The sequence below is a fragment of the Triticum urartu genome, chromosome 1A (genome assembly GCF_056163025.1).
Source record: "Triticum urartu cultivar PI428250 chromosome 1A, HENAU_Tu73, whole genome shotgun sequence".
Lineage (NCBI taxonomy): Eukaryota > Viridiplantae > Streptophyta > Magnoliopsida > Poales > Poaceae > Triticum > Triticum urartu.
The window spans coordinates 572,222,555-572,237,524 of NC_141873.1; the positions used below are offsets into that span (position 1 = coordinate 572,222,555).

General features: G+C 45.3%; 2 protein-coding genes across 3 annotated transcripts; one reads left to right on the top strand and one right to left on the bottom strand.

The window, feature by feature from the left end:
* Positions 1-1,608: 1,608 nt before the first annotated feature.
* Positions 1,609-9,127, bottom strand: LOC147992891 (uncharacterized). Of its 2 annotated transcripts, XM_087532407.1 has the most exons (10): positions 8,816-9,127; positions 8,653-8,719; positions 8,287-8,360; positions 7,937-8,161; positions 7,314-7,370; positions 6,238-6,294; positions 4,574-4,630; positions 4,115-4,168; positions 3,513-3,569; positions 1,609-2,696 (listed from the first exon to the last, which is right to left on the bottom strand). In XM_087532407.1, the coding sequence occupies exons 1-10, from the start codon at positions 9,065-9,067 to the stop codon at positions 1,938-1,940; spliced, it is 1,659 nt and encodes a 552-aa protein (XP_087388533.1). In that variant the 5' UTR covers positions 9,068-9,127; the 3' UTR covers positions 1,609-1,937. The 2 variants fall into 2 exon arrangements, with proteins under 2 accessions (XP_087388533.1, XP_087388539.1); XM_087532413.1 differs by lacking the exon at positions 4,115-4,168.
* A 129-nt stretch (positions 9,128-9,256) lies between these two features.
* APC10 (anaphase promoting complex 10) lies at positions 9,257-11,784 on the top strand. The gene is made up of 6 exons (XM_048692163.2): positions 9,257-9,499; positions 9,611-9,671; positions 9,774-9,866; positions 10,314-10,384; positions 10,883-10,987; positions 11,421-11,784. Exons 1-6 carry the CDS (start codon positions 9,312-9,314, stop codon positions 11,488-11,490), a joined length of 588 nt encoding a protein of 195 aa, XP_048548120.2. The 5' UTR covers positions 9,257-9,311; the 3' UTR covers positions 11,491-11,784.
* The last annotated feature ends 3,186 nt before the right edge of the window (positions 11,785-14,970 follow it).

The following is a 14,970-nucleotide window of genomic DNA, read 5'->3' on the forward strand; positions in this document are numbered from 1 at the left end:
GCGATTGATAAATACAGTAGTAGTAGCATTTTGGCTCAGTACTGTCCAGCTCGAGGTGTGGCTCCACGAAGAATCTTGCTTAGTGAACGTTGCTCTGTTTTGCACGTATGCATGAAAGGAGGGTGTTTGCCTGCGTTCGTGGGGGTGCGACAAGGAAAAGCATCTCCTGCCTGCCATGGTGCATCTTTTGAATCAACCGATGGCTACAGAGATAAGATTGATATATATCGTGGCTTTTGGAGATACCAGATGATGAAAACAACTGCCCAGACAATACATCATTGTCTTCAGGGCAACGTCGCTTCTGCCCAGACAATACATCATTCCGTCCAGACACTTTCTTCTCCTTCTCCTTCTTCTTCTTCTTCTGTATGAAACAAAAACTAATCTAAAGGATATTTACAAAATCCTTACAAGAAGAAACTCTCGCAGATAGAGGTTATGAATAAAGCAAATGATTTTCTTACAATCTCATAAAGTGTCAAAAACCTATCATTTGCGGTGAAATTTCTAGTGAACCTGTTTTTATATTTTTGGAAAGAAATTTTCGAGAAGGGCTTAAACCATTGTCATTGTGGACAACAATTCTCAAAACTTTTATCAAACTTCTTTTTGAGAAAAAAAACTTTTATCAAACTTTTTTTAGAGCTAAAAACTTTTATCAAACTGTGTCGTCTAGCCTAGTGCAGCCACCTAATCCGGCCTAGTTAGCTAGGACGTGGCGGGCCGGGCCGCTTTAATTTGCTTCCCTCTCTCTCTCTCCTTTCGAACCACAGTTCCCTCCCTTTCCCTCTTCGAGGAATTACCTATTCTACGCTCACAATGTAGAATAGTACTGTCCTTGTACAAATCGCCCACCTTGGCAAGTAACAGACAAGGCCATTTATTATGATTGTGTGCCTTCGGATGTTTTCTGAACAGTTTGTAAAGTGGGTTTTCTGTTGATTTTGGTCTCTATTTCCGCTAGGATGTTTTCTGTTGAGGGTTTTTCCTGGTTTTTCTGTCAAATCTTCTGTTTTGTTGTTTTGAAATTTTCTAATGCCAGTGTTTTTTTTTCAATACATGAACACTCTTTAAATCCGTGTACATTTTAAAAAAATCTTGAATATATTTTGAAGTTCATGAGCAATGACTGCGTCGAGTTGACGAACATTTTATGACTACCGTCAAACAGACCTAGAATTAACGACAGCCAGAATTAAGTTCGTGCAGGAGTGTCAAACACATGTAATAGGATAAAATAGGATGAAATTTTATTTTGGTCGATTGGATTGTTTAGTTTCTTCACGCATACTTTGCCGGGGCCTGGCCTCAAACACACTACTCAAATTCAGATTTCATTCATCAAGTGGTTCCGCCACAAAATCGCTGAACCGCAATTCAAATGTTGCATGCTTGATGAGCCCACTCTGCACAATTAGCTGGAGATGCGTGCGTGTGTGCAGCTTACAAGTTGGAAACACAGTCACAGACCAAAGCTCTGGTGTTTCCCCACCTGCTGGCTCAGCTCAGACACAATTTGGTCACTGGACTAGAGGGAAACAGACAATGCACTGAGTTCAGACAAACCAAAACTTTGGCACAGGTCATGGATCACTGTCAGCGCCGAATCCGAATCCATCATGTTTTGTTCAGAGAGAAGAGCAAGGCCGTAAGGCTCATGCAAGAGTGTACAACACAAATACTTCCTCTATAAACTTTTGTAAGGCTTTTTAGGTCGCTATAGATCTAAAAAGTCATATATAAGTTTACAAAGCGAGTATCAGAATAGGATTTCATTTTGTGATTCGATCATCCGCACCGTATTTGCTTTCTGGGCATAGAAATAGATTAGACAGGAAAAAAAAAGACGAGTTTCACATCTACACGTGTTCCTTACTCTCAACTGAAGAAAAACAGAGACAATGCTGCCTTCAGTCCTGAACCCACATCTTAGGCTAAGTGTCAGTCACATTAGTTCTACCTCTGGCGAGTGGCGTGTCTGGACTCTCGCTACCATCACAAAAAACAGACAACACAGGAAGGCAGAGCCGCAGAACGAGGTAGCGCTCTGTCTCCTCCATGGTGCACCAGTTCTCCAGCGCTGCTCCGCCTTCACCCCAGGAAAGGCACTGCTGCTCCGTGGGGATGCCCAGCTCGACAAAGATCTTGTCCTTGACATCGCCGACGGACTCCGAGGACATGGCGCAATATCTGATGATGGTCCTGCCCGTCGCCGTCCTGACCCAGATGTGCCTCCTGTCCTTCAGCCTCCAGGGGCGCAGCGCAAGACGAACGGTGGAATTGTTCTGGACGTCGTAGTCGGCCAAGGTGCGGGCTTCCTCCAGCTCCCTCCCCACAAACATGATGCGCTGCATTCCTGGGACATATCCGGTCTCATCGAACAGCTTCGCCTTCACGCTGTATATCGTATCTGCACTCTCAACCTCGAGCGTCTTGGTCATCACACCAGGCGTCTCGACAAAGATATGCATCCCTTGGAAGACAAGGTCAAGGGTGGACCTCTCCTTGATGTTGTAGTCCTTGAGGGTGCGGCCGCCCACCAGCTGCTCATTCTCAAATATGAGTCTCTGGTGGCCTGCAGGGATGCCTTCCTTGTCTTCAATCTTGGACTTCAAGTTGTAGATCGTATCTGATCTTGCGACCTCTTTGAGAATGATGGTCTCGCCATTCATGAACTTGACGAAGATCTGCATCTGCAAAACGAGCAGTGAACAAGCACACAAAAATAATTAGTGTCTCAGTCGAAAGACTTCCATTAAAGCCACCCAAGTGAATGATGCATCACTCCATAGTTAAGGAGTCATTTTGTTCTGTCGATTCGAATTGATTCTCGGTACGTAAATGGCGCACACAATCCAGATCATTCGCACGGCATTTGCTTTACTGTGCAGACAAATAGATTAGACAGAAAAACATACATCAGTGGCAGAAGAACAAACTGCTACAGGTTGGTTATTTAGTTAGCAGGGCAAAATGTGTTCCTTGCTGCTGTACTGGGTCCCATTCCTCGCGATGAACGACTTTCAATTAAGCCACCCAAGTGAACGATGCATGATGCATCACCTCCCCCATGCTGAATAATGATGCATCATCCCTCCAAACTAATCCACAAAAACTAAAATACTACCCAACAAATAGTACATTCAAGGTTCTAAAAAGAGGTCGCAAAGAGGTCGGGACACCCGGGTTCTAAAAAGCCTGTCTCATCATAGAAGGATGATCACAACCACAATTTTCGTCTACAAGTTTAATTCATTAGTGAGTCACTCAGCAATGTAGGACCCACTTGCATGACAAACAGAGAAAAAAACAATCATTTTATAAGGCACATGAAACTTAGATCTACTCGATTCTAGAAACGATGGCACCGCAACATTAGAAGCAGCAAATGGACCAACAAAATCGACTACACCGTGAGGAGATTAGCAACACCAATGCTGGATCTGTGATGCATCGAGGAAAGATGGGCAGGCAATGAAAAAAAAAAGGTAACCAAAAGGAAGACTCACTGTGCTTTGTTCTAGAACCTTCTTACTGATATCCTTCCTGGCCTTTTGAATAGTCTCCTGGTACAAAACAAAATCTTGGCCATCAGCACTCCCCAAAAGCAGATGCCCCTATATCGATATCATACATCATAGAAAAGAAACCTATTTCCTCACTTTATTATCAGTCCATGTTCTCAGAAACACAATTCAAGCAGATAACCTATCAAGAATCTGGATGTCTATATCTTCTGAGTAAAACAAGACAAAATAAAAACATACAGCGGCACACAAGGAACTACGCATAGCGATCAACAAAATTGCAAGGGGTGGTTTTGTATCACCCCTCCAAACTAATCCTTGGACTGTAAATACAAAAACAAAAATACTACCTAACAAATATATTCAAGGTCACACACGATACGTAGGTGTACTCTACTAGAGTCCGAGACCAACAATAAATTCATCTGTCACCAGCAAAGTGTCAACAATTATTTCTAAATTACAAGAATCACTGGCCAGAAACAAATTTCACTTCTTGGATCTTGGCGCCAAAAAGCCATACATAGCTATCACTTCTCATGCCAAAGCACACCCCAAAGGGAGACCCATCCACTAATTAATACCTTCTTTGGAGGTCGAAGATGCCATCGCTCTCCTTGCGGATGAAGAGGGGATTTCTGAAAGAAAAGAAAAAAGAATGAATCTCCTTATTTATAGGGAAGACAGTGCTAGCTTTGTGGTTTGATTCCAGAACAGAACGAGAATGGGCAAATGTCAAGTGTGGAATAGGAGTGGAAAGATTTTCAGTGGCTAAAAAGGCCACAATTCTCGTGTACAAGTTTAATTCATTAGCAATGTTAGATCCACTTGGATAACAAAATAGAAAGAAACGAATGTCTTATAAGGACAATGAAAGATCTACTCTATTCTAGAAAAGATGGCACTGCTAACTTGGTTAGCAACAAAATAACCAATAAAATCGACTAGATCGCGAAGAGATAAGTAACACCAATGCTGGATCTAGGATGCATCAAACAAAGATGCGCAGGGAGTGAGAAAAGGCGACTGAAAGGAAAACTCACCGTGCACTGTTCAAGATCCATCTTACTACTATCCTTCTTGCGATTGTGAATAGTCTCCTGTTACAAAACAAACTGTTGCCCATTAGCACTTCCCCCTCCTATATAGGTATCACATATCATCGAAAGGAAACCTAATTCCTTGCTTTACTATCGGTCCATGTTTTCAGCAACACAATTCAAGAAGACAACCTATCAAGAATGTGGATGTCTATACTGTCTGAGAAAAAAATAAACAAAACAAAAAATACAGCGGCAAACAAGACCAACAGTTGAACGACTTCCATTTAAGCCACCCAAGTGAATGATTCATCACCTCCCCCATGCTGACTGATGATGGATCATCCCTCCAAACTAATCCACAAAAACTAAAATACTACCTAACAAATACATTCAAGGTCGCCGTCACACGCAATACATAGGGTACATGGACTCTAGTATAGACCAAGACCAACAATTGTGCTGTGATTTAGAATATCAGCCCTTAAATTCATTTTTGGCCAGCAAAGTGCCAACAACAATTTTTAAATTACATGAATCACTGGCCAGAAACAAGAATGGGACAATGTCAAGAGTTTGAACAGGAAGGCCGGGGGTATCAACCTCCTTTTCCAAAAAAAAGTGTTGAACGGGAGTGGAAAGATTTTCAGGTGTTAGAATCATAGAACGAAAATGTGTTGTAGCACCCGGGAGTCCCGGCACCCACTTATCAGCCTCGTCCAGTCTCGGTGAGATTCGTGTTGGGGTTTGACTAAGATATTATACAATCAGCTTTTTCAGTCTATTTGACTCGTCTAATAGAGTCGCATGTAGGCTTGTAGGACTGGCAGTAGGAGCATGCAATAGGTACCTATTCCTGACTTGCCTGTATGCGACATGCATGACAGAGAGCGGTCACTGTTCATGACGGTGCCCTGCATGCAGCAGGCTCATCCTGACCGGTTTTGTGCTGCAATGTTCGAGAGAGCTCACAGCGGCCTAACAGGTTAGTACTTTTTAATACTCTATTTGACTGTGATGGGTCATAGTGGGACCAGAACTTTTCGGTGGCACGAGTGACTCTGAATAGTGGATTCAGTAAATACCAACCTCTGTAAAATAGAGAGCAAAGTGACAACCCATTTGTTTGTATGAATCACGCGCCGACATATCCAATCGGGGACAACTCAAAAGTGACAGCGTGATGGAATCTGGCTAAAAGGTTACAGTGCCCTACGAAACCCAGCTCTCTCTGTTACTGTTCTAGTAAGCCTGCTAAACCAAATACACTTGCAGTGCGTGGCACAGATCTCCAGGTCCCTGTTTTGCATGGACGGTGCTGATAAGAGGGAGCCGGGACACCCGGGTTCTAAAAAGCCTGTCTCATCATAGAAGGATGATCACAACCACAATTTTCGTCTACAAGTTTAATTCATTAGTGAGTCACTCAGCAATGTAGGACCCACTTGCATGACAAACAGAGAAAAAAACAATCATTTTATAAGGCACATGAAACTTAGATCTACTCGATTCTAGAAACGATGGCACCGCAACATTAGAAGCAGCAAATGGACCAACAAAATCGACTACACCGTGAGGAGATTAGCAACACCAATGCTGGATCTGTGATGCATCGAGGAAAGATGGGCAGGCAATGAAAAAAAAAGGTAACCAAAAGGAAGACTCACTGTGCTTTGTTCAAGAACCATCTTACTGGTATCCTTCCTGCGCTTTTGATTAGTCTCCTGTTACAAAACAAAATCTTGGCCATCAGCACTCCCCAAAAGCAGATGCTCCTATATCGATATCATACATCATAGAAAAGAAACCTATTTCCTCACTTTATTATCAGTCCATGTTCTCAGAAACACAATTCAAGCAGATAACCTATCAAGAATCTGGATGTCTATACCTTCTGAGTAAAACAAGACAAAATAAAAACATACAACGGCACACAAGAAACTACGCATAGCGATCAACAAAATTGCAAGGGGTGGTTTTGTATCATCCCTCCAAACTAATCCACGGACTGTAAATACAAAAACAAAAATAATACCTAACAAATACATTCAAGGTGACACGCGATACGTAGGTAGACTCTACTAGAGACCGAGACCAACAATTGTATTATGATTTGGATGTTGCCCCATAAATTCACCTGTGGCCAGCAAAGTGTCAACAATTATTTCTAAATTACAAGAATCACTGGCCAGAAACAAATTTCACTTCTTGGATCTTGGCACCAGAACCATACATAGCTATCACTTCTCATGCCAAAGCGCTCCCCGGAGGGAGACCCACCCACTAATTAATACCTTCTTCGGAGGCTCCTTGAGGAGGAAGAAGAGGGGATTTCTGAGAAAAAAATGAATCTACTTATTTATAAGGAACACGGAGCTAGCTTTGTGGTTCGATTCCACAACAGAACGAGAATGGGGCAACGTCAAGTGTTGAATAGGAGCGGGACAATTTTCAGTTGCTATAATCATAGAAGGCTAATCACGGCCACAATTCTCGTGTACAAGTTTAATTCATTAGCAATGTTAGATCCACTTGGATAACAAACATAGAAAGAAACGGGTGTCTTATAAGGACAATGAAAGATCTACTCTATTCTAGAAAAGATGGCACTGCCAACCAGCAACAAACTAACCAATAAAATCGAGTAGATCTTGAAGAGATAAGTTACACCAATGCTGGATCTAGGATGCATAGAACAAAGATGGGCAGGGAGTGAGAAAAGGCGACTGAAAAGAAAACTCACCGTGCACTGTTCAAGATCCATCTTACTACTATCCTTCTTGCGCTTGTGAATATTCTCCTGTTACAAAACAAACTGTTGCACATTAGCACTTCCCAGAAGGAGTTGCTCCTATATCGGTAGCACATATCATTGAAAGGAAACCTAATTCCTCGCTTTACTAGCGGTTCATGTTTTCAGCAACACAATTCAAGAAGAGATGTCTATACCGTCTGAGAAGAACTAAACAAAACAAAAAATACAGCGGCAAACAAGAACACATGCATATTAGTAAAACAGTCCATGGCAGGAGGCGATCAACTAAAATGCAAGGAGTGGGTTTTGTTAAACATCGCATTATCCATGTTACAATTAATCAAGCGGGTTTGCTTATAAACATGGCATTGTCCATTGACTAGATATGTATGTATAGAAAGACGGGACCTGTTGTGGATGCACTAGGTCATAAAGAGGTCACTAAATAAATAGCACAGAAGGAAAAAAAAAGGTCCACTATGAGCAGGCCATAATGTTGGAAAGGAAATACTTTTGGTAAGAAGTACAATTTCATTTTAGATGCTGTAAGACATTTCTTCTTAGTTAACTAGTGAATTTCCAGTAGCATTCCCTCAAGAATGAAACAGTACCTTGTTTACTGCATCAACAGCTCCTCCTGCTCTCAAACAGGGCCGTTTTTTCATGTTCTGGTGAAGCTTCTCTGCTGCTTCGGTAGCTTCCTTATCCTTTTTTGAGCTCTTATGAATAGCTTGCTTTGGTATCCTTGGCTCTGCTGGTAAATCTCTTACAGCGCCCCCATGGTCCGCATCATTTTGAGTACGCTCTCCATGTCTTCTACCTCCCTTTAGCTGTACCTAGAATTTTCCCACAACGTACAGGCATGAATGTAAGATGAAAACTGAGAAAATCGATGACATACATACATACACAAGCCGGAGTAAATGATTTTGAGCCAAGCAACCGACATTAATATCTGTACCTTTGGTCCTGAGTAATCGATGTGAAAAGGAGCCTCACAGTTGCGGGAATCCTCTGAGTCAATCTCCCGGTGCTCTACATTGAGCACACAAGGCGATGACATATATCAGCAGCAACATAACTTGATAGATAGCACGTCCTCGGTCCAACAGTTAGATAAATAGCCACTAAATTCTTCACTTAATTAGGAGCAATCGCAGTGGACACACAAAAAGGCAGAAATTAGCGCCAAGTTTTGCACCACAAACAACCCAGCACATCTTCCAAAATCAATCAGAGCAAGAGTAGCACCAAACCAACAAGGTGAGATTACAGGTTATCATGGGCGGCCAAGAAACGAGGGCCGGGCCGGGCCGTGTGTTCTCACCGACGAACTTGGGATTAGCAGAAGGCTGAACGTAGGCCGTCCTCCGCTTCCTCCCGCTCGCCTCCGCCTTGAATCGCGCGCGATTAAGCGCAGCAAAACAACCAGCGTCAGCTGCTACGTACGGACAAAAACCCTCGAAAGCAGGAAACCCTCGGCGGCTCACCTGGCGGAGCCGCGCGTGGAGGGCCTCGTTCTCCGCCTCCAGCCGCGCGCGGTCGGCGGCGAGCGCCTCGGCCCGGCCGTCGGCGCGCCGCCACTCGGGCCCGGCCCTCGCGCCCTCCTTCCGCGAGCCGCCGCCGCGCGGTTGGCCTCCGCGCCCTCGCATGCCTGGGTGGCAGGGCGCCGCCTGGAAAGGGGAATGCGATGGCGTGGCGCGCCGCGATGGGGAGCGAGCTCGGCTCATCCATCCGTCCATGGCGGCAGGCAAGAGCGGGAGCGTGGTCGGGTGGAAGCGAAATGGTGGAGAAGGCTTCTCCGAGAAGCGTCCTTGACCGCGGTCAAGCTTCGCGAACGTGGGCCGGGCCCAGCGCGGGCAGCTAAACGTGGGCCTCGCCTAGGACATGGTAGGCAGGCCGGACGGGCCTCTTTGGTTCGCTCTTCTGTCCCCCCTTCCGGGCCACAGTCGTAAGGGCAAACCCGCTCTCTCTCCCCCCAAATCGATGGAGTCTGACGGCGAGGAGGAGGCGGCGGCGACGCCGGCGGCGGGGCGGCTGAAGGGCTGCCCGGAGCTGTCGGTGGAGGGGGACATGCGGGAGATGGCCAAGACGGCGGCCTGGAGCGTCAGCTCCTGCAAGCCCGGCAACGGCGTCGCCTCCCTCCGCGACGACAGCCTCGACACCTACTGGCAGTAAGCACCCCCTACCCATCCTCCTCGTCTCCCCCCGTCGAAATCTCTCCTCGTTCTGTCTCGCGGAATCACAGGCTGAGCCGCCGTCGTCGGTGGATTTTTTTTTGTCAGGTCGGACGGCGCGCAGCCGCACCTGGTCAACATCCAGTTCCAGAAGAAGGTGCAGCTGCAGGTGCGCACCATGAGTCGCTGCTGCTTCCGTTACATTTTGTCTGAATGGCGTTTGATCCTTTTTCTCTTCTGACTTAATCTGTTGCTGGATTGGGGGCTTCAGCTTGTTGTGCTCTACGTGGATTTCAAGCTGGACGAGAGCTACACGCCCAGCAAGATCTCCATCCGGGCCGGCGACGGCTTCCACAATCTCAAGGTAAAACCTCGTTTCTGAACATAGCAGTGAGAACACGCACGCATCTCTGAATTATACTTATGATGATCTGTGCTTGATGGTGAGAGCACTCTGCAAATGCTGTTGCTTGCGGATGGCATTTGATGCCTGGCCCTTTCAGTTTCGATTTCCAACCCTGGTCCTCATCTTGCAGCAGACTAGAAAGAATCTGGTCTGTGCATTCGGGTTTCCAGAGCTGGGGGCTACTGCATGTTCTGATGTGTTGTAGTCATGGATTTCACTACCTTATTGTCGCATCATAGGATTATTGAAATATTGATTGGGAAACTTGATCTCTTTCTGCAATTCCTCTGCATTGCGCATACTTGTCCAGTGAACACTGAACCGATCCTTGAAAATTCAAATTTACAACTGATAATATTGTCTTTGATCTGAAATAATGAGCCACTATATTTACCATGCTTCCAGGAAATTAAAACGGTGGACCTTTTGAAGCCAGTAGGATGGGTTCATATATCATTATCTGGCACTGATCCCCGGTATGGATTTTGTAACTTAATCCTGTCAGCCCTATGATGCCTTTATTTTCCTTCCTCTAGGCATTGCAATTTCAGAAGGACATCTGATGACATACTATGGATTTATGTTTGCAATTCCCGTAATAATTAAACTCCATGTCAACATGTTAGATGATTCATATTTTCAGCACACTGGCTGTGCAGGCCGCTGCTTGCATAAATTCCATGGTTTACTATGTTGTTGATGTTGTTTTGCTAGCAGCTGAATTTTCGTTGGACTTTGACAATTTTAGATACTCCGTCTAAGTGCAAGAATATCTGATGTTCACCAAACTCATTTCAGTGTTGTAATATGCCAATAGCTTCCAATTTGACATATAATTTGCCCACGAGTACACTCTAGAAATATGTGAGGATTTCAGAACTAATGTCAGAATGATATTGTTTGGATCCCACTGCTTAGTTTTACTGCCTGTGCAGACAGTTGCATGACCCTTTTTTCTTGGCATATTTGTGCAGAGAAACATTCATTCATACATTTATGCTCCAAATCGCGGTGTTGGCCAATCACCTGAACGGGAGGGACACCCATGTCCGGCAGATCAAGATATATGGGCCACGACCGTAAGTTGAATACTTTACATGCAGCCACCCAGCCATCTATTAGCATTCTGTTTTACGTCTATATATAGTAAATCATTTCTAGTGTTTGCCTGTGTAAGACAAAAGGCCAAATGCAAGCACCATGCAAACAAAAGAAAAATCGGACAGGAAGAGTGTACCGTTGGTACCCTGGTTTATTTGTTTGTTGACCCGTAGTCAGATTTCCTAGCTAGATGCTGACACGCGAATCACATACAGTGCTGACCGATACCTGACTACAGTCCGAGTTCGCGTAGAGGACTACTCCGTAGATGTTTACAAGCAAATCACATGTTGTACGACATAATGTCCTGATGACCCTAATTGAATTGTGTGAGTGGAGTAGTGCATGCGTGCACCAGAGATTGAACTGTAGTGTTGCCATCCTGATGCGTTGCTGCTTCTTGTGTTTCAGGAACCCCGTTCCCCACCAGCCTTTCCACTTCACTTCCAGGGAATGCATCATGTACTCCACCATCAGGTGATGGTTCGTGAACCCTGGTCGCGTGGGATCCTCCATATCAGAGACCTTTATCGTGTGGCCTGTGCGCTTCAGTCCTCCATGACAAACGAGTCACTGAAGTATCCAGCATATGTTATCATGTACTACTGTAGATTAAGTTGCTGCTGAAGCATTAGGCTGTCTCTCTGAACATCTAACACGTACTAATTCATGTTGTATTCCATTCCATCCATGTATTCTTGGTAGTACATCTTTTTCCTCCATTTAATGTAACATTTCACTATTTCTGGAATGGATTGGAAGTTTCTCCTGGTTATTTCTCTCCCTACAGCTACAGTGGAAGCCTTTTATTTTTATTGCCATTTTGCCTCAGTTGCCACTTGCCGCTGCTGAAAGCAGTAAGGCCGGGGACCTGTGGCTGGCCGGCCGGCCGGCCATGGCTGACAATGGCGGTGGCCTGCGGCGACTGATCCGTAAACATAAATGAAGGCCATGGTCGGTCGCCATGATGCCAGCCAGCAAGTGCGCTCTTCTTGAAATTCCGTTGCTTCTTATCGTTTCGTTTCTCAGGTGCATGCTCCGGTAGAGAAATACAATATTACAACACTGTATAGCTCCGTATAGAATAGATAAATTAGCATTCCCTAAAGAATAAATAGATAAATTAGCAGGATTAAGACATGTGTGTTAATTTGTCTGTCTTGAGGGATCATAGAGTGTAGTTTATCTGTCTCGGCGAGTCACAAACAAACATGTCAAAGAAGAGTAGTAGTATTACTCTGTTCGTAGGTCAGCAGGCAGGCGACAGTGTATGTGTATGGGTAGGTGGCCACTTTAATATTGCAGGCATGCATGTATATGAGCGGCTCCGGCCTCCTTCCTTGGTGAGTCCTTGCGGTGCAAACATGAATGTAGCTCACTGTTTTGTTTTACTGTGACACACCTCTGCGAGATACTATTATTGTTCAGGAGAATTCATTTGCAATCCAGCACCACTGGATATTCCAGTGCCAATAATGCTTCTTTCTTTACACTTTTACAAAATTAATATGCACTAGGGAAACCTACGTGCTGTTCTCCTAAAAAATGTGTTTTTCTCTTTCAGATTAAAAGACTGAACCATGAGAACGTTTTCATGTGAATTATTGTGCATGGGATTGCACAACAAAAATCTTCGCTGATTCTTACCTCGTGTTAAATTATATTATTATCTTCTCGCCGTGATAGTTTTAGCAGAAACTTGTCCCCACTTGACGCTTTTCATGTTCTTATGTTTCCCTTCCTATTCTTGTAAAACCGGTACTCCTAGCTTGCCATGACATCTAATCGGTAGTCCTGGTCTAGCGTCAAAGGACTAATAAAACACTAATCATCACCTAGCAATTTTATATTTGTTCTTTCGTGAATTCAAGCACTAATAAAGTGAAAGCCCAAACCAGGGGGCTTCCTCTTTGCTTTTAGAACAAATTAAGATCAAATTTAAATTAAAGGAGGGAGAGATACCCGTACGTCCTTCCAGATTCCTGATCGGACGATCCCCTTTATCTCCTAGTTGTATGATCTCTTTCTGCATTCTTTGCATCTAGGGCATGGATTACCGTAAAGCGAAGAGATTTGTATATTGACGCCAGGGTGCGGAGTCAGGAATCTTAAACTTTTTACGATCAAATTGGTGCAGCAGAACTGACAGCAGGAGAGCAAGCCACCTTTTTCTTTGCATATACATTGCTTTATTTGGCCACCAGCTGCTTCTATTTATCAACCGAAATTTGTCAGCAAAATGAAAATAAGAAAACAATGCAATCTAGTCAGGGTGTCCATAGCAGGAGGGGTTTTGCCTGGTGTTTCTTTCATCGTGCAAATTAATACTCCCTCTGTAAAGAAATATAAGAGTATTTAGTGATATAAACACTCTTATATTTATTTTTACAGAGGGAGTGTGTTCGATCGCGCAAAACATTTTTAGTTGCATGGAGAAAATAGGCTCGTTTTTTGAGTTATAGGCTCATGTATAGCCAGTGAGTGGGGTAAGGGGGACGTTGTAAAACTATTTTTTTTAATATGTATAAGTGTGCATATCATATATTATACGGAGAAGACGTTGTAAAACTATAGCATGCATGTGTGGAAAAGTAGCTTGGTTAAGTAACTGTGCCATGCACTAATTAGCGTACTCTGCGGTACATATAGGTAGGTGAGTGTCATGCACATGCGTATGGCATGCGGACAAAAAATTTGGGCTATAGTAGCTCACAGATGGAGATACTGCATGCATAGTAAACACACCACACGAACATAAAGATGACAAGATGAGAGGTGGGAGCTATATTTTGATCTGGCTTGTTTAGAGCATTTCCAGCCGCGTCCCCAACAGGCACCTTAGGCCATTTTTTTGGCGCCGGCACTAAAAGACGCTCCAGTCGCACTCCCAGGACGATGAAAAGCGTCGGTTCGGCCCTTTTTTCCGTCCGGTGGCCGCAGGCCGAACCCGACGCACTGGGGGATGATCGGGGGCTCCGGCGCAAGGGAAAAGCGCGACTGGCCCACACCATCAGACGAAAAGTCAAGATTTTCTTCCCCGACCCGCCTTCCACCCCCCGCGCCCTCGGCCGCCACTAGCTATATCCCGGCGCCGCCCGCCGCCCTTCACCGCTAGATAGCCATTCCCCGCCGGACAAATAGCATAGGTTTGCCGCGGCAGCCCCTCCAACAACAACTGGGCGTTTCCGGCCGCTGTTTCCGGACGCGGAGGGGCAGTTCGGCGGGTGCACGCCCACCGGGCGCAAGGTGTTCGGCGATTTGCTTGCCTCGGCGATGGACTCGGATGACGAGGAAGCGCTTGCCGCGCTGCTGGAGGAGGAAGCTGAGACCGACGTCCAGGAAGAAGAGCATCTGATGGTGCTCGCCGCCCTCGCCCAGCTGCTGGCGAGCAATGAAAAGCCGCGGCGAGGTGGCTCGGCGCCGGGGCGGGTGAAAGCAAAAAAAGGGCATCGTCTCGAAGGCTACTGCATGCTCTACTCCGACTACTTCGCCGATGCTCCACTTCACGGCGACAAAACATTTCGGCGCCGTTATCGGATGAGTCGAAAGCTCTTCCTCAGGATTGTGAATTCCATCCGGGAGTTCGACAACTATTTCAAGTGCAAGATGGATTGCACCGGCAAACTTGAATTCACCTCGATCCAGAAGTGCACGACAGCGATGAGGATGCTTGCATACGAAGCTCCCGGTGATTCACTGGACGACTATGGGCGCATGGCCGAGTCCACCAGCATGGAGTGTTTCTACAAGTTCTGTCGGGCATTTGGTGTGCTCCAATCTCGATTTGCTATTGTCCGGTACCCCGCTCAGACCTGGTCGAAAGATCAAATGTGGGAGATTATGACTTGCTGTGTCATCTTGCACAACATGATCATCGAGAGCGAGCAACAAGACCCAGTGTTTGACACTGAACCATACTACAGGCAGGGTCCTCTAGCCGAAGTTGATCACCAGCTACCGG

Coding starts and splice junctions, on each gene's coding strand:
- LOC147992891 (XM_087532407.1), bottom strand. CDS start 9,067: ATGGACGGATGGATGAGCCGAGCTCGCTCCCCATCGCGGCGCGCCACG. Junction 8,162..8,286: donor TCGATTACTCAGGACCAAAG/GTACAGATATTA, acceptor GGAAAATTCTAG/GTACAGCTAAAGGGAGGTAG. Junction 4,631..6,237: donor TGGTTCTTGAACAAAGCACA/GTGAGTCTTCCT, acceptor GTTTTGTAACAG/GAGACTATTCACAATCGCAA.
- APC10 (XM_048692163.2), top strand. CDS start 9,312: ATGGAGTCTGACGGCGAGGAGGAGGCGGCGGCGACGCCGGCGGCGGGG. Junction 9,500..9,610: donor AGCCTCGACACCTACTGGCA/GTAAGCACCCCC, acceptor TTTTTTTGTCAG/GTCGGACGGCGCGCAGCCGC. Junction 9,672..9,773: donor AGAAGAAGGTGCAGCTGCAG/GTGCGCACCATG, acceptor TGGGGGCTTCAG/CTTGTTGTGCTCTACGTGGA.